Source organism: Primulina huaijiensis, chromosome 8 (assembly GCF_012295235.1).
Source record: "Primulina huaijiensis isolate GDHJ02 chromosome 8, ASM1229523v2, whole genome shotgun sequence".
Lineage (NCBI taxonomy): Eukaryota > Viridiplantae > Streptophyta > Magnoliopsida > Lamiales > Gesneriaceae > Primulina > Primulina huaijiensis.
This window is the reverse complement of record NC_133313.1, coordinates 17,773,285-17,799,025: the sequence shown is the minus strand read 5'-3', so window position 1 is coordinate 17,799,025 and position 25,741 is coordinate 17,773,285. Positions and strand designations below refer to the sequence as shown.

General features: G+C 36.7%; 2 protein-coding genes across 4 annotated transcripts; both read left to right on the top strand.

Moving 5' to 3' along the window:
- Positions 1 to 5,222: 5,222 nt before the first annotated feature.
- LOC140982686 (uncharacterized) lies at positions 5,223 to 10,597 on the top strand. 3 transcript variants are annotated; one of them, XM_073449331.1, is made up of 6 exons: positions 5,223 to 5,347; positions 7,245 to 7,566; positions 8,093 to 8,576; positions 8,990 to 9,303; positions 9,589 to 9,957; positions 10,217 to 10,597. In XM_073449331.1, the coding sequence occupies exons 2-5, from the start codon at positions 7,264 to 7,266 to the stop codon at positions 9,934 to 9,936; spliced, it is 1,449 nt and encodes a 482-aa protein (XP_073305432.1). In that variant the 5' UTR covers positions 5,223 to 5,347; positions 7,245 to 7,263; the 3' UTR covers positions 9,937 to 9,957; positions 10,217 to 10,597. The 3 variants fall into 3 exon arrangements, with proteins under 3 accessions (XP_073305432.1, XP_073305434.1, XP_073305433.1); XM_073449333.1 differs by lacking the exon at positions 10,217 to 10,597 and having other exon boundaries at positions 5,253 to 5,349; positions 7,242 to 7,566; positions 9,589 to 10,200; XM_073449332.1 differs by lacking the exon at positions 10,217 to 10,597 and having other exon boundaries at positions 5,253 to 5,455; positions 9,589 to 10,200.
- A 10,198-nt stretch (positions 10,598 to 20,795) lies between these two features.
- Positions 20,796 to 23,579, top strand: LOC140983484 (VAN3-binding protein). The gene is made up of 6 exons (XM_073450558.1): positions 20,796 to 21,348; positions 21,683 to 22,073; positions 22,447 to 22,605; positions 22,835 to 22,884; positions 22,987 to 23,044; positions 23,351 to 23,579. Exons 1-6 carry the CDS (start codon positions 21,082 to 21,084, stop codon positions 23,533 to 23,535), a joined length of 1,110 nt encoding a protein of 369 aa, XP_073306659.1. The 5' UTR covers positions 20,796 to 21,081; the 3' UTR covers positions 23,536 to 23,579.
- The last annotated feature ends 2,162 nt before the right edge of the window (positions 23,580 to 25,741 follow it).

The following is a 25,741-nucleotide window of genomic DNA, read 5'->3' as shown; positions in this document are numbered from 1 at the left end:
TGTTTAATTCCGTTCCAGTGTCTCTTTATTGGATATGTGCTAAATTTTGCCAATAAATTTACTGCAAAAGATATATCAGGCCTTGTACAATTTGTAAGATACATAAGAGCACCGATAGCACTTAAATATGGTACTTCTGGACCAAAAATATCTTCATCATCTTCACATGGACGAAATGGATCCTTTTCTATGTTTAATGATCTAACAACCATTGGAGTACTTAAAGGATTTGATTTATCCATATTAAAACGTTTAAGGATCTTTTCTGTATAATTTTTCTGGTGAACAAATATTCCACATTCTTTTTGTTCAATTTGTAAACCCAGACAATACTTGGTTTTTCCAAGATCCTTCATTTCAAATTCTTCCTTCAAGTATGACACAACTTCATGAATTTCATTATTCGTTCCAATGATGTTTAAATCATCAACATATACAGCAATAATTACGCATCCGGATGTTGTTTTCTTAATGAAAACACAAGGGCATATTGAATTATTTACATATCCCTTTTTCATCAAATGATCACTTAGCCGATTATACCACATTCGGCCAGATTGCTTTAACCCATATAATGATCTTTGTAATTTCACAGAATAACATTCTCTGGGTTTTGAACTTTGTGCTTCAGGCATCTTAAATCCTTCAGGGATTTTCATATATATATTACTATCAAGTGATCCATATAAGTAAGCTGTAACAACATCCATAAGACGCATTTCTAAATTTTCAGATACTGCCAAGCTAATCAAATACCGAAACGTAATTGCATCCATCACGGGAGAATACGTTTCTTCATAATCAATTCCAGGCCTTTGAGAAAAACCTTGTGCAACAAGTCGAGCTTTATATCTTACTATTTCATTTTTCTCATTTCGCTTTCGAATAAAAACCCATTTGTATCCAACAGGTTTTACACCTTCAGGTGTAAGGACTATAGGTCCAAAAACATTACGTTTATTTAGCGAATCCAATTCAACCTGGATGGCATCTTTCCATTTTATCCAATCCTGCCGATTTTTACATTCACCAAAAGATTTTGGTTCATGATCTTCATTATCATTTATGATGTCGATTGCCACATTATAAGAAAATATATCATCAATTTCTTCTATATCTTTTCGGTTCCATATTTTTCCAGTATTAATATAATTGATAGAGATTTCATGATTCTCGTCAGTTTGTGGTTCTGACAAAACATTTTCATCATCATGTGTTTCTTCAGGAACATCATTCTCTATTTTGTGATCATTATGTGTTTCTTCAGGAACATCATTCTCTATTTTGTGATCATTGTGTTTCTCTATGAATTTTCTTTTTCGAGGATTTTTATCCTTGGAACCAACTGGCCTTCCACGCTTCAGGCGTTTAATGACATCATGACTATCTTCAATTTGTTTCTTCGGAATTTCAATTCGAGCAGGGGCATTTGCAGCATGTATATATGATTTAGTTACCCCTTTTGTGTCTGCAAATGCATCTGGTATTTGATTTGCTATTCTTTGCAAGTGCACAATTTGCTGTACATCTTTTTCACATTGTTTTGTTCTTGGATCCAGATGTAACAATGATGATACATACCATGTAATTTCTTTTTCGGTATGTTTCTGTTCTCCCCCTAACATTGGGAAGATTTCCTCATTAAAATGACAATCAGCAAAACGTGCTGTGAACACGTCGCCTGTCTGTGGTTCAAGATATCGAATGATCGATGGACTATCATAACCAATATAAATTCCAATCTTTCTTTGAGGTCCCATTTTCTTTCGTTGAGGTGGTGCAATAGGCACATACACCATACATCCAAAAATTCTCAGATGAGAAATGTCTGGTTCTTTACCAAATGCAAGCTGCAATGGGGAGTATTTATGATATGCACTTGGTCTGATGCGAATTAATGAAGCAGCATGTAAAATTGCATGTCCCCATATAGAAATAGGGAGCTTTGTTTTCATAATCATTGGTCTAGCAATCATTTGCAGACGTTTAATCAATGATTCAGCCAATCCATTTTGAGTATGTACATGAGCAACAGGATGCTCAACAATGATTCCCATAGACATACAATAATCATTGAAAGTCTGGGAAGTAAATTCACCAGCATTATCAAGTCTAATTTTCTTGATTGTATAATCGGGAAATTGATTCCTCAATTTTATTATTTGAGCAAGTAATCTTGCAAATGCAACATTTCGAGTTGACAATAAACATACATGTGACCATCTGCTGGAGGCATCAATCAATACCATAAAGTATCTGAATGGTCCACATGGTGGATGGATTGGTCCACAAATATCACCCTGAATACGTTCAAGAAACATTGGTGATTCAGTTTGGATTTTGGCTGGTGATGGTCTTATAATAAGTTTTCCAAGAGAACATGCTTTACATTGAAACTTATTATTCTGAAAGATCTTCTGGTCTTTCAATGGATGACCATGTGTATTTTCTATAATTCTTCGCATCATTGTTGAACCAGGATGTCCTAATCGATCATGCCAATTGGTTAATATTGAAGAATTATCAATTACCATGTTTGATTCAATGGGACGTATATGTGTATAATGCAATCCAGTAGGGAGCATTGGTAGTTTTTCAATCACATATTTCTTTCCTGATTTATATGTGGTAAGACACATATATTTCTCATTCCCTTCATTCATTGTTTGAGTATCATACCCATGGGAATATATATCATTAAAACTCAACAAATTTCTTTTCGATTGTGGTGAATATAAAGCATCATTGATCAAAAATTTTGTACCATTAGGTAACAAAAATTGTGCTTTACCACATCCTTTAATCAAGTCTACAGGACCTGATATTGTATTCACCGTTGTTTTTGTTGGTTTTAGTTCCAAGAAATATCTTTTATCTCGGAGGATAGTGTGCGTTGTACCACTATCGGGTATGCAAACTTCAGCTTTGCTCATAGCATTTTCCATATTTGAACTTCAAAAAATATGCAATGAAAAAAAATTAATGACAATACATATTTAAATATAACACATATCATAATTGTACAATAAAACATTATCATATAAATACATGAAAAATAAATTATTGTACATTTATATTCTACCACTATATTGTTCATTTTCAGAGAAATCATTGAGAAAATCTGCAGCATCAATATTGTTCATTTCTATCCCACCAACATATTGATCATTTCCAGAGAAATCATTCATAAAATCAGCAGCATCAAAATGAGTTGAATCACTCAAACGGTCACTTCGCTCAACGAAGGTGGTATCTTTTTCTTTCCCCTTTATCGATTCTTTATAGAGCTTGCAAAGGTGCTCAGGGGCTCGACAAATACGAGACCAATGTCCTGGAGTGCCGCATCTGAAACAAGAACTTTCAAATCTTTTCGAGTGATTTTCATTAACACTCATGTTCTCATGATGCCTTTTCTGTGGGTGGTTCGTGACGCCCTTTTGAGATGAGTTATAAAAATAACTATCTCTATTGTTTTCAAAACCACGGCCTCGACCACGACCACGACCAATTCCACGTCCACGTCCACGACCACGACCTCGACCTCGACCTCGACCAAAACCTTGTCTTTGAATTTGATTTTGGTTTCCAGGTTTAAATTCATTTTTACTTACAGCATTTACTTCTGGAAATGCTGATGATCCAGTGGGTCGGGACTGATGATTTCTCATTAGTAGCTCGTTGTTTTTTTCCGCCACAAGAAGACAGGCGATGAGCTCAGAATATCTCGCAAATCCACGCACTCTATATTGTTGCTGTAAAGTTATATTTGATGCGTGAAACGTGGAAAATGTTTTTTCAAGCATTTCCGATTCTGTGACCTCATGTCCACAAAATTTTAGCTGCGAGATTATTCGATACATCGCTGAATTGTAATCACTGACTTTCTTAAAATCTTGGAATCTTAACATATTCCATTCATCACGGGCGGTCGGAAGTATAACTTCCCTTATATGTTCAAATCTTTCTTTCAATCCTTTCCACAGAGCCATGAGATCTTTTTCGATGAGATATTCACATTTTAAACCTTCATCGAGATGTCGACGCAAAAATATTATAGCTTTTGCTTTTTCTTGTGATGAAGATATACCATTTTCTTTAATGGTCTCGCTTAGACCCAATGACTCAAGATGCATTTCTACATCGAGAGTCCATGGCATATAATTTTTCCCCGTAATGTCGAGTGCAACAAATTCGAGCTTTGTCAAGTTTGACATGGTGGTACTAAAAAAAATTATGATGCATTTTATTAGTTAATGAATATTGCAATACAAAGTAATGGATAAACAACAAATACAAGCATTCGTAAAAATAAAGAAAACACATGAGGAGGATATTCTCCGATAAGTACAAGATTCGTGAGTATTATAACCAAAATAATTAAAAATAACTTTGTGAAAGCCATCTTCTTTTTTCTTCAAAAATTTGATGAAGAATAATTTTAGAGAAGAAGAGAAAGTTGGAGTGATTGAATGTGTTTGTGAGATCATATTTATAGGGCAAAAACTAGCCGTTTTGTTACCGTTTATGACCGTTGGTGTACAAGAAAATAAATGTATGTATTTGTATAATTTTATGGTAATAATATGGTGTATATAATATTAGTAATGTTTTAAATAATTATGTATATCATATCACAATATTATAATGAGGTTTCATAAGATATTTTGTTTAAAAACCTTATAGACTTTTATACTTGTCGTATCCCTTACCGAGAGTGTGGGATGTCGTCTTAACATCCTCCCAGGATTTATAACAAGTTTTTTGAAAAATTTATTTTTTTTATTTATAATAACATTATATTATATAGTAAATATATAAACAATAAAATAAATATTATTACTTTTGTTACCTTTTTCTTCTGTTTTGGAGCTTGGAAAAATATGGAGGATTTTTAGAGCTTCGTGCTGATAACGTGTTGTGAAAAAGTAAAAATTTACGGTAAAACGTAAAAATCTCAAACTCTCAAAATTATCACACTACACACTTTATAATATTTTTCTCTCAACTCAATTGTGATTTTCTTCACAAATGAAAGATATATTTATAAATTTTTTTTACAAATAATCCAAAAATAAATTGCATCATTACCTTCATCATCACACACAAATTTCAATATTCAACACCTAATTTTACCTAATTTTCAACATTCAAATATTCAACATTCAAATATTCAATACATACATTTTAAATATAATTTTTTAACAAAATTATCCCCCACCTCAGTGTGGAGGATATTACAACAAATAAGAGTGAATAAACAAGCCCTAGCCGCTGGTCATCGTCTTTCTTCTTCTTCACTCTCTGCTACACATCGTCACCGGTCTCCTCCCTCTCTCGCGCTCTTCAAGTGTAAATCCGTCTCCTTCTTCTATCTACTATTCGTATCCCTGTAGTTATTCAGTGGAATGGCACTTTTCTGATTGTTCAAGTTCAAATCCTAAACAATAATTTGAAGGTTTAGTTCGTTAATCCTACCTGCAAAATTCGTGATCGATTTTTTGCGCCTCATTCTTATCTAGCAGACCATCACAACAATTACATTTATGGGGCGATATTTTAACTTCTCATTTTGCGAATTTTGGTATTTTTGTTCTTGCATTTTTTCTTTTTTGTGGGTTCTGAATAGTACGCTTATGGTCTTGGTGGATAGGCTGAGCCAGAACTGGGGATAGTCATGCGTGTTAATTTGATTTTTCTCGTTTTAGTAGGATGCATCTTGGTGGTCTTACAGTGCCTGTTCGTTTATTAAAAGCAAATAAAGTATGGATTTAAGGGCTGATATATACTCATTCCATGCCTTAATTCCGCATATTTTTAGCCAGATACCCAACTGTTTATTGTTCCCACAAATCATCCAACATCATGCTATACCCAATGCACATTAGAACGATGGAACTTAGATTTCTATTTGCATTTGTTTGCTATCTGCTCGGTCTGAACAAAGTTGAAGAAATATATGTTTTGAATGCAATTTGACTTGGTAATCATTTCAATTTGAGTTTGTAATTGATTAACAGTAGGATAAAGACTTGTAATTAGAGTAGTTTTATCAACAGTCAGGATTAAATTGTACACGCAAATCTTGTATTTTTCTTTTGTTGTCTCTTGCGAATGATTGTTTCTGTTAAATGAAATGAAGTGAGAAATTGACTCCTATTTAACCCCAAATATAATTTATTCATCTCCCTCGAATTCTCTTAATTTACGGAGTTCAATCAGATCAAAGTGCTAAATAGAGGATCAAGTATCTATTAAAAACTCTACTTACCCATGCCTTAAATCCCTTTGACAGATTGAGTTCTGTGCTGATGTAATATCATTATTATATTTGTAGCAAAGCTAGATCAAATGAATGTTAATTTGAGTGGTTCTTGAATATCCATCGCCATGACAGTTTGATTTCTACCATTGTATGATAAACGAGTTTTAGTATGATATGTATATATCATGTTGTTCTGTTGATGCTAATTACTTTTTGGTGCTATTTTTCCGTATAGTTTGGATTTCATGCTGTGTCTTGTCTGTTTTCTTGTTCCTTGCAGTCAAAGTGATGGAGAACTATAAGTGTACGAATCCTTTAAAAATATTAAAGATTTAATATATGAAAACCATCTCACGTAACTCTGTTTTTATCCTGCTGGTTTTCTATGGTGAAATTGCTGTTCTTGAAAATAATTTTTGATTTAGCACCCCTAATTATAGCTGTTGGAACTTGGAAGTGAATTTCCTGCAAATGCTGATAGTCCAATGTCTTATTGTCAGTTTTAAACTGTCAAACACAATGTACAAAAAAATTGCTTATGATTCTAAACCATATTGTTAATGCATTGTTTTGCTAAGCATAATGGGTGTGTTAGTGTATAATAACCTGCTCTCTTGTTGCCAGAACATTGGCATTTGGTAGTTGCATTCCAGGCTTATGCATCCTATTTACTTTATGAAAATTTTCTTCCAGAGGCTGATGCCTTTGTATTTTTGAACTGGCAGTATATGGTTATCACCTGTTAAGTTTCCAAGTTCTGGTAATTCAGAAGATCAAATCACGTTCAAGATTTTCCTAACNATATATCCCTGGAGGTTCTCTAAATACATAGTTATGGGACAATTGTGACCATGTTTTGAAGTTGATGTAGTTATTTAGTCTGGATTTCTTGTGATAGGGATGCTACATAATTTTTGTGTATGCCAAATAGCAATTTAGCTTACCTGATTACATCTTATGCTTCTTCTTTTTGTTGAAGCAGTTAATTTTACCAACCTGAGATGACCAGTAGAGAAAACATAGACGTGGACGACGACTTTAGTGAAATATACAAAGCATATACTGGTCCTCTGGGATCTAATGCAAACAATGCACCAGACAATACGACAACAAGAAAACGATCTCCTGCGGGTTCTGATGAAGAAAAGGGATCCCGCGACCCAAATGCCGTCCCAACAGATTTTACTAGCCGAGAAGCAAAGGTATGGGAGGCTAAATCTAAAGCTACTGAGAAGAACTGGAAGAAAAGGAAAGAGGAAGAAATGATCTGTAAAATATGTGGTGAATCAGGCCACTTCACGCAGGTTCTTTTTACCCCTTTGTTTTAAGTTTTTAAAATTTTATTTTTACATGGCTAAATTTGGTGCAAGGATGAATTGGAAGCCAGGTTGCCCCCCTTTTTCTCCACTCCCTTAAGGATACCATAGTCTGTATATAGCATTTAATATTACTGTACAGGAGACTCCTGCTCCCAAGTTTTTAGGTGGTATTTTTTTTCAATTTTAGAAGGTTAAGAAGGTGGTGCCTAATTTTATTTTTCAATTATTGAACAGCCAAGATTGTTAAAAAACAGCTGGTATATATATGTGTGTGTGTTTATTTATTTTTAAATATAATGGTGTAGGGGCGTGGGCATTTTCTTAACCTAATTTGACTTTCTATTTTGCATCCGAATTTGACTTTCTACATGGATGTTCTCCAACCATAACATATTTTATCAAGTGAATTATTTCTCCGTGTTTGCATAGGAGTCCATGACAGTGCATGCTTTTGGGTAAGATTGCCTTGTTTTGTGATTGTTTTATGTTTGGTAAATTATGCTGTTTTTAGGGCTGCCCATCTACTCTCGGAGCTAACCGCAAGTCTCAAGATTTCTTCGAAAGGGTTCCTGCAAGAGATCCTCATGTCAAAGCATTATTCTCTGAAAAGGTGGTGAATAAAATTGAGAAGGATATTGGTTGTAAAATCAAAATAGAAGAAAAATTTATTATTGTTAGCGGCAAGGATAGGCTAATCTTGAAAAAAGGTGTTGACACAGTTCATAAAATTAAAGAAGAGGGAGAACATAAAGATATTCATAAATTCCCAGAAGAGGCTGAGCACAAAGTTTCTTCTGGTTCCGCTATTTCCTGGTTCAGGTCACCTGAACGTAGAAGTCCCGCTACCTCTCGATTAGGAAGAACTGATTCCTTAAAGTCTCATCCAAGCCCTCATAATTCAGCACATAACCCACACAAGTATGCAAGACCGGACAAATTTGTGGAAGACCGTGTTCGTGATGATTTGCTGAAATTATCGAGTGGTTCTCCCCAAGGTAAAAATAGATTTTAATTTTCCATAGCTTTTGAATTGCACTATATCAGCCTTAGTTCTTTGGGTCGGAGTTCCTGTCTGAGCCTCTCAACTGACAGTATTCTTACTTATATTGTCCCATTTGTCTAGTGTACCTTTTCCATTAATACTTCTAGTTGCTTATCCATTTTTTTTTGCAGCAAGAGGTAAGTTTTACACTCAAGCCTTCTGTTTGATTCTGAAATAACATTGGTGGTGGTTCTGAAATGAAAGGTTGGACTCTCCAAATGAATTTTTTTAATTGAAAGCTGTCAAGTCTCATCTTGCTTCAGATGGATTCACTTAGAGAATTTTAGATAGTGTGTCATGATAAAGCTGCCCAACATTGTTAGAGATCTTGAATGAAGTGCTTAATACAGTCTTCCTTTGGTGAAGCTTGTGGTAATGATGGTGGTAGAGGTAGAGGTCGAGATCGAGCTAGCCGTTCAAAGTCTCCTGCACGTCCATCTTTCATCGGAAATACATATAATTCAATTGATGGTCACAGTCAGAATAGAGGTGTCTATCAGACTGATGGATGGAATCTTGACAAGAGTGAAGCTGACGACCTACAATTGAGTCATAATGTTGACCACTCTTCCTTTCCTAGAACATTAGAAGAATTAGAATTTCAATACAAAAGGGAGGCAATGGATCTTGCTAGACTCCGCGACAAAGAAGAAGATGAGGAAAATTACAGCCATCGCGAGGTTTGTTATACATCATTATGCTTCTGTGTATAATTCATTCAATTTGTTGTTCACTAGAACATGTTGAGTAATACATCAATCTCAACTTATTAGTATCAGTCGGAGTTTCATCTTGTTTAATTCGGAAAATATCTGGGATTCTGGATGGTACCTTGTTCTATGTGCTGATACTCTTTGTGCCGCAAAAAATATTTATTTTGTTGAATCGTTCTTTGGGTTTCTTTCAATTTTCCGCAAAACATATTTCTTTTATTGAATTGTTGTTTGGTTTTCTTTCAATTTAAGACTGTTAGGGAAATTAGGGAGAGTTACGTAAAAAATGTGGCTGTGCTAAAGGATACACATGCAAAAATCTGGGAAGAGTTTCTTCGCCTAGAAGGTCAAAGGAGACAGCAACGAGCACTTCATCGTGTCCCAGTTTCTGGGTTTGGTGGTTACAAACAACCAAGCTATCAAGATTTTGATAATTCAACTGGTAATATTCATCATGCTGGACCCAGTGTACCAATGGATTCAAGGGGCAGGTACCAAAGTGCTATGGATAGTTATCCTACTTCTAGACCTCCTGACACTTATGTTGAAGTTCAGCGTCACAGGCGTGATGATTTTGGGAAAGCCTATAATCGATACTAAATTCGTTGATTAAAATTGTTGGTGAGTTGTCTTATCCCTAGTCATTATACCAATGTCTGCAATCATTTCAGCAGGATTTAGGATTTATTTACCTGAGAATATTGTTTTGTCAGATATGAGACAGGCCGGTATCCCCTAGTGGAATACAGGAGTTTTGTATTGTAGACATTAGTATATACAAGGGCTTTTCCTTTTTTAGAGCGGGAGGCAGAATTTGTAAATGTGATTTACATATTTTTCTACATCTATGTAGTCTAAATTATCAATTAAAAATTTTCAGGATCTTCGCTACAAGTAATTGCGTAGGGAGCCCTCATTATAGGTAAGTATGTCTATCATGTTCTCAGCTCCGGAAGACTTGTGCTATTGTTTGCTGATGTGAAACTGTTACCTATTACCTCTAATGTGCAAGAATTCATTGGAGAAAGGTCTCTTCGTTGTGGCCTGTCACTCCATGGATTTTCGATGTTTTAATATTGACATGCTTCGATTCGAAGTAATCGAACGTCGGTGGCAGCTATGATGGCTATGTTTAGCTTATTATTTTCTTTTTTTTTTTCGTGTTGTTTCTTGTTTGGTCTTGCTTCTATGTGTGACAGTGGAGAAGCTGGTTTTTGTTCCTACCTTTCGAAATGAAAAGTACTCTAGATTGGTTTCTCAAGATATTTTGCGACAATTTCAAGAGATGGTTATGGCTCCAAACTTGAAAATAAAATACTTATAGATACCAACTCGAGCACAGTAGGCATCTAAAATTAAAATCGAATTTGAAGTTGAAAGCTAATTTTTTTAAAAAACTCTTGGAGCAAGAAAGGTCCGTTATTTTGATGTGAGAAATGGCTCCTGAATCCTGGTTCATTAAAAGCATTGTGATTTGAATGGAGTAATGTTACATGTACAACTAAATTTGTACGACAATTTTTACAACACAAAAAATTCAATACAAAAATTTCATTTATCAACATATCATGATAAATTCAATGTAAAATTTCATGATATAATAATAAAATCTCACGATTTAATCATTGTAAATATCGTTGTACGATATTTTGGGTGTATCTATAGTATTATTCATTTAAATAAAGGCCAAAGTCACGTACGATGTCAATTAGCAACTCTATTTTAACGTAAAATTTACAGCAAAGTAGTATAATTTGTGCCCCATACAAAATCATCTTCTAAAATAAAAAAAATTAATCAAGAGCCAAGTTGCACACACTTTTGGAAACCACTTCATTTTAAAATAGGATAGTGTACTCCGAAATTAAGTTTCATTAGGCCAAACATAATTTAAAATGTTTCCTTCAAATAATATTATAAAACAACCCTCCAAACATGCTTAGTTACGGAAAATACGTATCCATGCTTATGTTTGAACTGATTGTTGTTAGTCCGACCAACTACAATCGGTACACAAATTCATATTTCGCCCTGCTATTAGGGTTAGGATGGATATCGAGACATGATCAATGAGTCTCAAACACTATACTTTTATTTGCGATCAGTCTATGTCAGAAAAGTACGTATTTGTACATCGGATCTCAAAAAAAATGTTTCTGCACTCTCAAGTCTATATATTTTTTCTCGGATGAAAATTGATATAAAACATTGAAAATATGATATTAATATATAACATTTAAAATACCAAATGTTTCAGATCTGATACTAATATATGATTTTTTGACGATCCAAACATGTATAACTAGTATTGATGTTAATGACCATATCTTTTTCGAATGGAAATCGGTACAAAACATGAAAAATATGATACTAATATATGATATTTGAGTACTAAATGTTTCAGATCTATTACTAACATATGATTTTTGAGTACCCAAACATGTATAACAAATATTGATGTTAATGACTCATGCCTTTTTTCAGATGAAAATTGATACAAAATATTGAAAATGTGGTACTAATATATGATATTTGAATATCAATTCTTTGAGATTAGTACTAATATATAATATTGAACTACACAAATAAGTATAACAAAAGTTGATATTAATATAGTTTTTCAAATTTTACACTCAAAGTCTTGTCTTTTGAACCATATCAAAATAATTGATACTGAAGTATCATATATTAGTATTATATTTCAATGTTTTGTACCTGTGAGGCCCAATACCTAAAAGGCCCAGCCCATTTCATTTAATTAAATACCCAAACCCATTTGATACAAGAATCAGATCGATCAATCCAGAAGCTCTTCCCCTGCCTTGCACTGTCGCCTTTCTTCTTCATTCTGCAGCAATCGTGCAGCGTCCCAGCGGCCAGATTTTTCTTGCAGTAGGTTAGCACTTTTCTTCCTCCAGTCTATTAGCTTCTTTCCTGCCACGAATCGGAAGGTTTCGAGCTTGATCGGATTGATTTCCAGTAACTGTGCGTGAGCTTCGATTCGGGTTTAGGTAAGCTTTTGGCTTCGAATTTTTGGTTGTTCTTGGTGGATTAGTTTATAAAAGTGTAGCAGTAAGCTTTTCCCCTAATTTCCAGCTCGTTTTTCAGATTGTGAACAGTGTTTCCGGCGACATTCCGGCGAGCTACTTCTCCGAGATCACTATTGTGCGTTTTAGCCTAGATTATTGAGGTATTAAGCTTGAATTTCAGAATTTGATAGGTTATATAGGCTGCCCGGAAATTGATTTTTAACCGAGCCAATTTAATTTGTTTTAGTTGGTTAGAATGCATTGTATTGAAGTGTATAGCGAATGTATATTGTAGGTTTTATCGTTGGACGAGTTCATCAGGAAGTCCTTAAGAATTTACTGTGGTATTGTAAGTTGTAATTGAGGTACGCTCAAACCTATATTATTATGACGCTTATATTGGCGTGTAAGAATATTCGGTGAATGTTGTTTGCTATTACGTGCTTTGAATGTTTATTCTGATGCATTCATGCATAAATAATATTGACATAACATATTGAGCCTTGACTCCTTTGACGGCGATTTATGTTGATTCTGTTGAGATATATTGAGTCATCAGAGGGACGAGTGGGTTAGGATTAGCCACATTCCCAGATGACAGCTAGGGACAAGCGACTTAGCAACTCGCATTCCCGATGCTACGTGCATGGACGAGCGGCGATTTGATGCTGCATTCCTGGCACAGGTGGCCACTGTTACGGTTGATGATGCTATTCGTTTGGACTCCATTTGGTATCCGTTATTCCATTGTTACCATTCATGCATCGCATATCATTGCATTTACTTGGTATTATTACATGTCTTTTATATACGTCGTGATTTTACTGGTTTGTCGTACTGGGGTCCGACCCCTGTTTTCTTTTTATGTTGTGGTTGTTTTTGATGCCATAGCAGGTCATTCCAGGGGATTTGACGCGTCTGGTGGAGCGTCAGCGAGTGGTACCCAGTAGTCAGTCGGTTTGTGTCAGAGTTCCCAGATATTTATATATATTATGCTGGTTTGATACATTTGCCAGGGAGATGCCCTGTGTAGCTGTATGGTGATATTTTTATGTTGTTTGGGATTTTAATTGTTGTATGTCGTGTCTAGTCCTGGCCAGTGCGGCTGTAGGATGTTTGTTTGGTTGATTGTGAACCTGATGTTATTTTCGAGCGTATATATGTTGTTGTGTTTTAAAAATTTTGGGATGTCCTACTTACGGGGAGGTCATGCCGAAATTTCTGTAGGCCCAAATGAACGTTTTTAAACTCGTTTTCGCTGTTTACACCATTTAATCCTTGTTGTTTGATAATTAAATATTAATTAAGTGCACGGGCCCTCACAGTTTGGTATCAGAGCGTAACTGGGATACGCTCGAATTAGAGTCTAGGACACTCGAGTTTAGGCACAAATAAAATGATTGTGCATGTGTTTGATTATTTGCTCTTACTTGTTTGTATGTTTTGAATTCATTGTATCAGCATGACTAGAGCGTATTAGTTTAAGTTTATGCTCTTATACTAGACCGATTATTTTGTTTCTGCCATTGGATTAAATCCTTGTGTCTTGTAGATGGCACCTGGACGTAAGGGCAGAAAAGGAAAAGAAGTTGTTCAGGAATCTGAAGCTCCTAATGTGAGAGGACTGAACGAGACTGAATGGGGAAGACGAGGTCGTCGTCCTCGCGGTGAAGCACGAAATGTTAACGTTGAGCATGAAGTGGATCAGTTGACTAGAGGAATGGGTGAAATGGAACTAGTGATATCCCGATTTCAGAACATGCGTCCTCCTCGATTCTTTGGGAATGAAGATGGTGAGAAAGCTGTAGCATGGTTAAAAAGTATGAAGCGTTTGTTTAATATGTTGGAGTACACTCCTGATTTGCAACTTAAGTTGGCTATTTGTCAATTAAAAGACCGAGCTCAGTTATGGTGGGAAACTACCGAGGAAGCTCTGAAGGAATCAGGTGAAAGAGTTACTTGGGATGTATTTTGCGCACAGTTTGCTCGAGAATATTCACCGCCTTCGTATTATTCGGCCAAGGAAGCTGAGTTCAATAGATTGACTCAAGGTAACATGACTGTAGTGGAGTATGCATCTCAATTCTCAGCACTTCTTGCCTATGTTCCTCATGTTGCTAGCAGTGATCGGAACAAGCTATCGCATTTTATGCAAGGATTGAATCGAACCATTTGCACTTTAGTAGTTGCTGGAGCGCCTGTTAATTATGCCGATGCTGTAGAGAAAGCCAAGAATGTGGAGGCAAGTCTACTTTTGGCAGAACCACAGTCAGTTCAACCAGGTTTTCCTCAGAGTTTCGGAGGCAATGTGCCGATGCCAGTTGGTGCACCACTATACCGTCCTTTACTGCCGTATCAGCCTTCGCAGTCTTATCAGCAACCAAAGCAGCAACACTTTAAGGCCAAAGGAAAACAGTTCAAGAAACAGAGTCGTAGTAGTTCTTCTAGTTCTGGCAGTCAGCGTGGAGGTTCAGTTGGGTCACCAGGTGGAGTATTTTGTGATCGTTGTGGTGGTAAGCATATCAGTACTCAGTGTACGGGAGTTCATGGATCTTGTAATATCTGTGGGCAAGTTGGACATTATGCTAGAGTATGTCCGAATGCAGCAAGACAACAATTTCAGCAACCTCAGTTTGGTCAGGGTTTTAGAGGACCAGCAACTAGACCTTTTGTTCCGACTCAGTCTTTTCAGCAGTCTAGCTATCCTCAGCCTAGAGGTTCTGTTCCGCAGCGTTTTCCAGGGCCACAGCAGGCTCAAGTTCATGCTCTAACTCAGGATCAAGTTCAAGACGCACCGGGCGGAGTTATTGCAGGTATCTGCCTTATTTTTAATCATCCTGCGCGTATACTGATAGACACAGGAGCATCTCATTCATTTGTATCTGTTGTATTTGTTGATGAGCATGAGATTGCTACTACTCTGTTGATAGATACTGTGTCAGTCTCTACACCTGCCGGTGTATGTTTGATGTCTCATGAGATAATTCTGAATTGTGTGATTAGATTCAATGATAATATTATGATAACTAATCTAATCAAGCTAGATATGTCTGACTTCGACTGTATTCTGGGAATGGATACTCTGTCAAATTATCGAGCTACCGTTGATTGTTTCCATGGAGTTGTCAGATTTAGACCGTATTATGGCAGTAAATGGAATTTTTACGGTAGTGATTCGCAATCACGTATTCCATTAGTGTCAGCAATGGAAATGTTTAGAATCTTGTCATCAGGAAATGAAGGATTCATGATCTATGCAGTTGATGCGACTCAGGGAAAAAGGTTTGAAGTATCAGATATTCCTGTTGTCAAGGAATTCCCTGATGTATTTCCCGATGAGATTCCTGGATTTCCACCCCAGAGGGAAATCGATTTTAGCATTGAGTTGGTGTCCGGGACAAATCCTATTTCGAGAGCACCATATCGTTTGGCTCCAGCGGAATTGAAAGAACTCAAAGAGCAATTACAGGACTTACTGGAAAAAGGCTATATTAGACCAAGTATGTCACCTTGGGGAGCTCCGGTATTGTTTGTAAAGAAGAAAGACGGAACGATGAGAATGTGCATTGATTACAGACAGTTGAACAAAGCTACTGTGAAGAATAAGTATCCTCTGCCACGTATCGATGACTTGTTTGATCAGTTGCAGGGTACATCAGTGTATTCAAAGATCGATCTTCGTTCTGGCTACCATCAGCTTAGAGTTCGAGAGGAAGATGTTCCGATGACAGCATTTCGAACCCGTTATGGACATTATGAATTTCTAGTTATGCCTTTTGGATTGACTAATGCACCAGCGGTTTTTATGGATTTGATGAATCGCATTTTTCGAGAATTTATAGACAGATTTGTTATTGTCTTCATAGATGACATTCTGATTTATTCAAAGACAAGGAAAGAACATCGAGAACATTTAAGGTTAGTCCTCCAGACACTAAGAGCAGCGCAATTGTATGCAAAATTTTCTAAATGTGAATTCTGGCTGGACAGAGTAGTATTTCTGGGTCATGTTATATCAGCTCAAGGAGTATCAGTGGATCCCAGTAAAGTGGAAGCTGTTATCAATTGGCCAACACCGACAAATATTTCCGATATTCGCAGCTTTTTGGGCTTGGCGGGATATTATAGGCGTTTTATTGAAGGATTTTCTATTATAGCAAGGCCTATGACCCAATTAACGCAAAAAGATCGACGTTTTGTGTGGACTGATGAATGTGAGTCAAGTTTTCAGACTTTGAAGGAAAAGTTGACAACAGCTCCAGTGCTAGCTTTGCCATCAGGCTCAGGTGGATATGTTGTTTGTTCAGACGCATCTCTAAATGGACTTGGTTGTGTTTTAATGCAAAATGGGCGAGTGATTGCATATGCTTCTCGTCAGTTGAAACCGCATGAGACCCGATATCCAGTTCATGACTTAGAGTTGGCTGCTATTGTGTTTGCATTGAAGTTATGGCGTCATTATCTGTACGGTGAGCAGTTTGTGATTTATTCGGATCACAAGAGTCTTAAATATCTTTTCTCACAGCCGGACTTGAATATGAGACAGCGTCGATGGTTGGAGTTGCTTAAAGACTTTGATTGTGAGATTCAGTATCAACCGGGCCGAATGAATCTTGTTGCAGATGCCCTCAGCAGGAAAGTTCAGAATGCTATGCTGACATCTTTGACTATCTCTAAAGTTCACGAGCACTTGGAAACTTCAGGATGGACTTATCAGATCAGTGGAGACTACTTTGTAGTATCATCTATTCAAGTTGAGCCACAGATTTTATCCAGCATCAAAGCAGCACAGAAGACCGATCCGCACATTCATAGATTAAAAGAATTGTCTCGAACAGGTCAGACAGAAAAATTTAGTGTTGCCTCAGATGGTAGTCTGCGCTTTAATGGTAGACTTGTGGTTCCTAATTTGTTAGATCTGAAAGAAGCTATACTACGGGAAGCACATTGTAGTCGACACAGTATTCACCCAGGAATTCGAAAGATATATCATACCTTAAGAGCTCATTATTGGTGGGAAGGTATGAAGAAAGATATTTCTCATTTTGTGGCTAAATGTTTAACGTGTCAACAAGTTAAAGCCGAAAGAATGAGACCTGGCGGAATGTTACATAGTCTTGAAGTTCCGCAGTGGAATTGGGAGCATATTGCTATGGATTTTGTGACACATCTACCTCGTTCTAATCGTGGTTGTGATGCGATTTGGGTGATTGTTGATAGATTGTCTAAATCCGCTCATTTTATTCCATATGATCGTACCTGTACTTATATGAAAATGGCGAAACTGTACATTGATCATATAGTGAGATTGCATGGTGTGCCAGTAACCATAGTATCCGATCGTGATCCAAGGTTTGCTTCGAAATTTTGGGGAAGTTTGCAATCAGCTTTGAGTTCAAAGTTGGCTATGAGCACAGCCTATCACCCACAGACAGATGGTCAGTCAGAAAGAACCATTCAGACTCTAGAGGATATGTTACGAGCAGTAGTGATGGATTTCAAAGGTGGTTGGCAAGAATCATTATCTTTGGTGGAATTCTCTTACAATAATAGTTTTCAGGCAACAATAGGTATGGCACCATTTGAAGCTTTGTATGGAAGAAAGTGCAGATCGCCGATATGTTGGGAAGATGTAGGAGAAAGACAGATGTCAAAACCAGAATTTATTCAAGAGATGAAAGATAAAGTTGAATTGATCAGGAAAAGGATGAAAGCAGCCCAGGATCGTCAAGCCAGTTATGCAAATAAAAGGCGTAGACCTTTAGAGTTCCAAGTGGGCGATTATGTTTTCTTGAAAGTATCACCATTTCGGGGTACTATGAGATTTGGACATAAAGGGAAGTTAGCTCCGCGTTATATTGGTCCGTATGTGATTGTTGAGAGGATTGGCACGTTGGCTTATCGTTTAGACTTGCCGCAGAGTTTGTCTTTGATACATAATGTGTTTCATGTATCTATGTTGCGGAAGTATGAGCCAGATCCGTCTCATATCTTGAATGTTGAGGATGTGGAGTTGGACAGTTCCTTTAGCTATGTTGAACATCCAGTGCAAATTTTGGACCGCAAGGAAAGACAGCTCAGGAGCAAGACGATTCCACTAGTTTTGGTGCAATAGAGTAGGCATGAAAGAGAAGAATCTACATGGGAATTAGAAGCAAAGATGCGACAAGAATGGCCTCATTTGTTTGAGAATGTAATGAATTACGCGATGTATTCTGAATTTCCTATGTATTATCAGACATAATGTTGTGGATATCAGTGTTGTGTTTGTTAGATTTCGAGGACGAAATCTTTCATTAGTGGGGGAGAATGTGAGGCCCAATACCTAAAAGGCCCAGCCCATTTCATTTAATTAAATACCCAAACCCATTTGATACAAGAATCAGATCGATCAATCCAGAAGCTCTTCCCCTGCCTTGCACTGTCGCCTTTCTTCTTCATTCTGCAGCAATCGTGCAGCGTCCCAGCGGCCAGATTTTTCTTGCAGTAGGTTAGCACTTTTCTTCCTCCAGTCTATTAGCTTCTTTCCTGCCACGAATCGGAAGGTTTCGAGCTTGATCGGATTGATTTCCAGTAACTGTGCGTGAGCTTCGATTCGGGTTTAGGTAAGCTTTTGGCTTCGAATTTTTGGTTGTTCTTGGTGGATTAGTTTATAAAAGTGTAGCAGTAAGCTTTTCCCCTAATTTCCAGCTCGTTTTTCAGATTGTGAACAGTGTTTCCGGCGACATTCCGGCGAGCTACTTCTCCGAGATCACTATTGTGCGTTTTAGCCTAGATTATTGAGGTATTAAGCTTGAATTTCAGAATTTGATAGGTTATATAGGCTGCCCGGAAATTGATTTTTAACCGAGCCAATTTAATTTGTTTTAGTTGGTTAGAATGCATTGTATTGAAGTGTATAGCGAATGTATATTGTAGGTTTTATCGTTGGACGAGTTCATCAGGAAGTCCTTAAGAATTTACTGTGGTATTGTAAGTTGTAATTGAGGTACGCTCAAACCTATATTATTATGACGCTTATATTGGCGTGTAAGAATATTCGGTGAATGTTGTTTGCTATTACGTGCTTTGAATGTTTATTCTGATGCATTCATGCATAAATTATATTGACATAACATATTGAGCCTTGACTCCTTTGACGGCGATTTATGTTGATTCTGTTGAGATATATTGAGTCATCAGAGGGACGAGTGGGTTAGGATTAGCCACATTCCCAGATGACAGCTAGGGACGAGCGACTTAGCTACTCGCATTCCCGATGCTACGTGCATGGACGAGCGGCGATTTGATGCTGCATTCCTGGCACATGTGGCCACTGTTACGGTTGATGATGCTATTCGTTTGGACTCCATTTGGTATCCGTTATTCCATTGTTACCATTCATGCATCGCATATCATTGCATTTACTTGGTATTATTACATGTCTTTTATATACGTCGTGATTTTACTGGTTTGTCGTACTGGGGTCCGACCCCTGTTTTCTTTTTATGTTGTGGTTGTTTTTGATGCCATAGCAGGTCATTCCAGGGGATTTGACGCGTCTGGTGGAGCGTCAGCGAGTGGTACCCAGTAGTCAGTCGGTTTGTGTCAGAGTTCCCAGATATTTATATATATATTATGCTGGTTTGATACATTTGCCAGGGAGATGCACTGCGTAGCTGTATGGTGATATCTTTAGGTTGTTTGGGATTTTAATTGTTGTATGTCGTGGCTAGTCCTGGCCAGTGCGGCTTAGGATGTTTGTGTGGTTGATTGTGAACTTGATGTTATTTTCGAGCGTATATTATTGTTGTTGTGTTTTGAGATTTTTGGGATGTCATACTTACGGGGAGGTCATGCCGAAATTTCTGTAGGCCCTAATGAACGTTTTAATCTCGTTTTCGCTGTTTACACCATTTAATCATTGTTGTTTGGTAATTAAATATTAATTAAGAGCACGGGCCCTCACAGTACCGATTTTTATCCATGAAAAGATACGAGGCCCCAATGAGTACATAAATTTTTTGTGTGAATCATGGAGTACATAATATGATTCAACAAATTTAAATATTAGCAAGTGTTTTTTTGGATATGATATAAATTTGGGCAAATTGATCGGTTTTTTCCATAAAATTTGAAACCAAATTGTCATACGCAATCTAGTTGGAAAAAAAAATCAATTTTTCAAATAAAATTAGATTCCTAATTTTAGCGGTCTATTTATTTATCAAGAACAACAAACTATTTGCCAAACAGATAAACGAGAATCATATATAGANTCTTAAATTTGGGGGGACGATTCAACTAACGTTTGACTACCAAAGGAATCCTTTCTATAAACATATGCATAAACAAATAGTGTGGTTGTAATGTAATTGGCTATTCAAACAACAATGTCCCCCTTTTTTTGCGCTTCAAAGCACGAGACCGTATGCTTGCACAGTTTTTGAGCAACCTGTTCCTCTGTCCCGAGCAGGATCAACCGTCCTCCTCCATTTTTTAATATTTTCATTCATAGATTAATATACATTTTTATGTTTTCTATTCCATGTTCTTCCCTTTCAAATTTTTTTTATGCTTTAAGCCTTTAATTTCGCTCCGTTGCATGGAAATCTTGGCTCCTTTCGGTATTTGTACGTCACCTTTATAAAATATGGGTATGACTCAAAAGTTGGCAACACTCGCTAAGTCTTGTTGATCTTGGGGGTCTGTTATACCAAATTACTCAGAATTATCAATGGGTAGCGCTCAAGTTCCAGTATGGAAAAGGAATGTTTCGGAATGGCTTCAGTGTGTACATCATGAGGACGATGAAGTCAAAGGCAAGTCCAGTTTACCTGTGATAACTGAGCCAGAAACACCCAATGAGCCAATGGAGTTCCTGTCCAGGTCTTGGAGTCTTTCTGCAAATGAAATATCCAAGGCACTTGCGAAAAAGCAGATGCCGCCTGAGTTTGGAAGCAGTTTAGTTGCGATTCAGGAGACAGCGACGGCGAAACAATATGTAAGTTAAGCAAACTCAAATGAACCTCAATCATGTCTCGTGCTGGCTCGAGTTACTTAGTTAAAGACTTAAAGCTCAGCTTGAGCTCAATAGTGGGTCGGGTCGAGATTGATTATCAGGCTCGAGTACTTGTCCAGCACAGCTAAATCACAATATTTCTTTCATGTTTTTTAACTAACATTAATCTAGTGCTTCATCGAGCTCAAGTAGCAAATATCTTTTCAAACTCTACTCAATCTTGACTCAACTTGATGTGATTGCACCCGATCCAACATAGTAATTAAAATCCATGCATGGAACCTCCTTTCCCTGACAATTTAGCAACTTCCTGCAGTCAGGCAAGGTGATGAAGCCTGTAAAAGCTGAAACAAGTTCGGGTGCAATTGGAAGGCTCTTGTTTCAGCACAAGGAGTCATGTAATAGTGGTAAAATGGTGAAAAAGAAGGACAAGGCACGAATGGAAAATGCTCACATGCATTCTGTTGTCTCTGTTGCCGGACTAGCTGCAGCGCTGGCTGCTGCTACTGCAACTGAGAATGCCAAAGGTTCGAGCTCGAAAATGAGCATGGCATTGGCCTCAGCCACACAGCTCTTGGCCTCATACTGCATCGAGTTGGCTGAAATATCGGGAGTAGATCACCAGCGTGTGGCGTCCATAGTCAAATCATCAGTAGGCACTTGCACTGCAAGTGACCTGCTCACTTTCACAGCTGCTGCAGCGACCGGTATAAATCCATCTCAGATAATTCTGTTATATTTCAAAGGGATAAATTGACTTTCCATATCGAACTCTCATCGAAAGATTAACCAACTAAAACCTTCTCATGTTTTCGGTTGACAGCTGAACTCAATGCACACAACTCTCTTTGTGGTGAAAGTGATTCTTACGTGTTCATACATGAATCAGAGTACTCAGAGTCAAAAATTTCCTTCTAAATGTAATATAGAATTACATTGAGAATGACATATATATTCACCTTGGTCTAATTTCATGGATAGAACATTCAGAGGCCGATTTAGGATCCCGACTTTGGGATAAATTTTTAATTAGCTGTTTTTTAGTATTGATTCTTACAAAATTTCATATATAATTAACAGCCTTGCGTGGAGAAGCAGCTCTGAAAGCAAGATTGCCCCAGGAAGCAAAGAGGAGTTCAGCCATAAGCCCATATGAGAAGGGCATAATAGTTGCTCACAGCAAAGTGCAGGAAGAATATATTCCTTGTGAAGGTGACTTGCTACAACACACCCAACAAGGTATACCCTCCATATCAAATACCTGTCTTAATTTAGTAGCAAATCGTCGAAACCTTAAAGTTTCTGAACTCAAATCTCTTATAAAACATCAAGCAAAACAAAGATGTCATAACTCATTAACATTGGTCCTAAATATTCAATTTGATTTATGCTCGCACAAATTGTTACTTACATGCGAGCAACAACGGTTATTTCGAGGAGTCTAATTTTCGTTTCTTTGAATTCTTAGGTGGGTTAAGATGGAAACATGTCTCTGTATTCATCAACAAGAAATGCCAGGTATGTAGAATAATGTGTTGATGTAGAAATGAACATATAAAAAAATATATGTACTCATTCAAAGTCTTGCATAGCTGACCGAAAGAAATGTTGAGGTTGCAGGTAACAATAAGACTCAAGAGTAAACATGTTGGTGGTGCCTTCTCCAAAAAGAAAGAAAGTGAGTTTCTCAACATTTTGCTAGCAGCACCAATGGTAAATTGTATAAGCATGAAATGCAATAAAACATGAGTAAAAACCTCAAATGCTTTGAACTGAATATTTGACACTTTACTCCCTTACGATTTACAGAAGAGATGAATGCAAAAGACCTTTTTCTAAATTAGTTGACGAAATCTCTTAGCCTAACTAGAAAGATTCGATTTTTATGTGTTTAATGTATGACCAGTAATCCTTGGCAAAGCCATCAGCCTAAATTTGTCCTAATAATGAATATTAAAGAGAGGAAGTATTTGGATATGAACAGGTATCTTGTACGAAGTGATTGATGAGAGTGATGGATGGCCATTCAAGAAAGAAAGGGACAACTTGGAATTGTACTTTGGTGTTAAAACCTCTCAGGGTCTGATGGAGTTCAAATGCAAGACAAAGATACACCGACAGAAGTGGGTGGAAGGTATTCAGAGCATTATCCACCGAAGAAGCCGATAACTAATTGAGAATGTTGAAGATCAATGATAACATTTGAATCCTTCACATTAATTAATACTAAATGGCATGTTATGTATATCGATAAAATATTTTCCAAATTTGTCAATTTCCACGATTTTATTTGAGATTTTTAAATTAATTAATAACTCGATAGGTTGGAACATAAATTTTCTAAACTGAACAAGTTACAGACTAAATGGGTAAAACAAGATTAATTTTACTCAAAATTAAACTTTTCATTCATTCTATATCCGAAAAGAAAAATGGATATAACTGCTGAGTTCTATTACGTACATCTCAAATGTAACATCAAGAATAATGGTCTTAATACCACTTCGAGAACATAAAATTCGTCGAAGTTTATACCGTCTTCCTGGCTTCCTTACTTCCTGATAACCAGACTAGTCTTGATTTCTTGACCCTTTTTAGGAAACACTCAACACATGTTTCATGGCAAAGATTAGTGAGCATAAAATATCAAATAGCTATAAACATTATTTTAGAAATAAAACATACAAAGTACGATTTTGTAGAAATAAACAGAATCGAACAAATAAAACTAAGTAACATCTTTGTTACGATTTTAAAATTCAGGCCCTTTCACAGACACACTCAATGTTTCAGGAAATTGAATTAGCTAAGCCAAATAATCTCCAATACCACTCATTTTCATAAAGAAAAGCTTAATATATCGAGTACGGCATTTTCAAATTCTTTGCCCCTAACCCAAAAGCTATCAGTAAAGCTTTAATAGCACAAATAATTATCAGCTCAATGCTAACAAAGTCAGTCTATAAAAATGTCGGAAGCAAGTAAAACTGTTAAATCCGAAACAAATCTTTGACAATGTGACAAGGGGCAAAATACAAAATAAAATAATTCTATAATTCTAAATCATCTCTTTTCTTTTCAAAAAACAAAATTAGACAGATGGGGGTTTAAACCGAAACTAACACTGATATTGATTAAAACAGAGGTACACTTACGAAGGTCGAGCCAGTATATAAATCACTACTTTCTTATAACATATATAAGAATCAAGAGTAGGTCTCTTATGAGACGAGACAGTCTCACGAATCTTTATCTGTGAGACGGGTTAACCCTACCGATATTCACAATAAAAAGTAATATTCTTAGCATAAAAAGTAATACTTTTTCATGGATGACCCAAATAAGAGATCCGTCTCACAAAATATGACTCCTGAGACCGTCTCACACAAGTTTTTGCCAATAATCAATTAATGAGTTGACAATCGACGTAAAACCATTACTGATCATTATGAGAACTCTGGTGTTACTCTAAGGAGGACTTAAATCACCCACTTGCATCAGATCTGCCAATGTTATGAGAATGGTATAAGCAGTCACATTTCAGATTATTTCTTACTGAGTACGAATGATGCAAATTAGACATTCAACTCTTTCTCAAAGCAATGATAAGACAGAGGACATGTGTTCGGACACAAGTCAATTATAGATAGAAGCTTTAGCTAAAATATTAAAATTAACTAGAAGTTAATATGATCATTAATATATTTGGTCCTGTTAGCTCACCAAATCTCATGACAGTGCCATCTACAGGACTGACCTACAAAATAACAATATACAACGAAAAAAATTTAAAGATTGCCGAGGAGGGGAAAAAGAAAAAAGAATATCCAAGAGCCTTGTTACCAAGTTACCAGTTACCAGAAAATATGGATCAGAATCAATGGGTCTCGAGCCCTCTTTCAACATGAGAACAAAAAAATCCTTTAGAGAAGCATACTCCTCGAAAGGTAGCTGAACCTCATCCAATTCGGACCGACAAACACAAGAGTTCAGTATATTCTCATGCTACTACAAAGCTTATCGAGAAAATTGTTGGATCCCGGTTTTCTACGCGCCCAAACGCAGCGGAAGTTTTAAAATTTTTATTTTATTTTGACAATCAAAATATATTTATTTTTGGGCGCTCGTATGGTTTTATGATCAAACATTCATAGGGCGTTAGAATCGTAATACCTTTGGTGAATTAATCACACGGCTCCAACTATTCCGGGGTTAGCGAAGATAGCTCTTGATGAATTCCCTACGAACGTTCTTCAGAAACTCCTTTGTTTATTCTTCTAATCAAGTCTACGACTAGATGATTCGTCCATCTTCCAAATTGTACTAGAAAATTTGGAAAAAGTTTTTACGTTGAATGTTAAAAACGAGAGACGGC

Coding starts and splice junctions, on each gene's coding strand:
- LOC140983484 (XM_073450558.1), top strand. CDS start 21,082: ATGGGTAGCGCTCAAGTTCCAGTATGGAAAAGGAATGTTTCGGAATGG. Junction 22,074..22,446: donor CACAGCTGCTGCAGCGACCG/GTATAAATCCAT, acceptor TATAATTAACAG/CCTTGCGTGGAGAAGCAGCT. Junction 23,045..23,350: donor CTTCTCCAAAAAGAAAGAAA/GTGAGTTTCTCA, acceptor GGATATGAACAG/GTATCTTGTACGAAGTGATT.
- LOC140982686 (XM_073449331.1), top strand. CDS start 7,264: ATGACCAGTAGAGAAAACATAGACGTGGACGACGACTTTAGTGAAATA. Junction 8,577..8,989: donor ATCGAGTGGTTCTCCCCAAG/GTAAAAATAGAT, acceptor CCTTTGGTGAAG/CTTGTGGTAATGATGGTGGT. Junction 9,304..9,588: donor AAAATTACAGCCATCGCGAG/GTTTGTTATACA, acceptor TTTCAATTTAAG/ACTGTTAGGGAAATTAGGGA.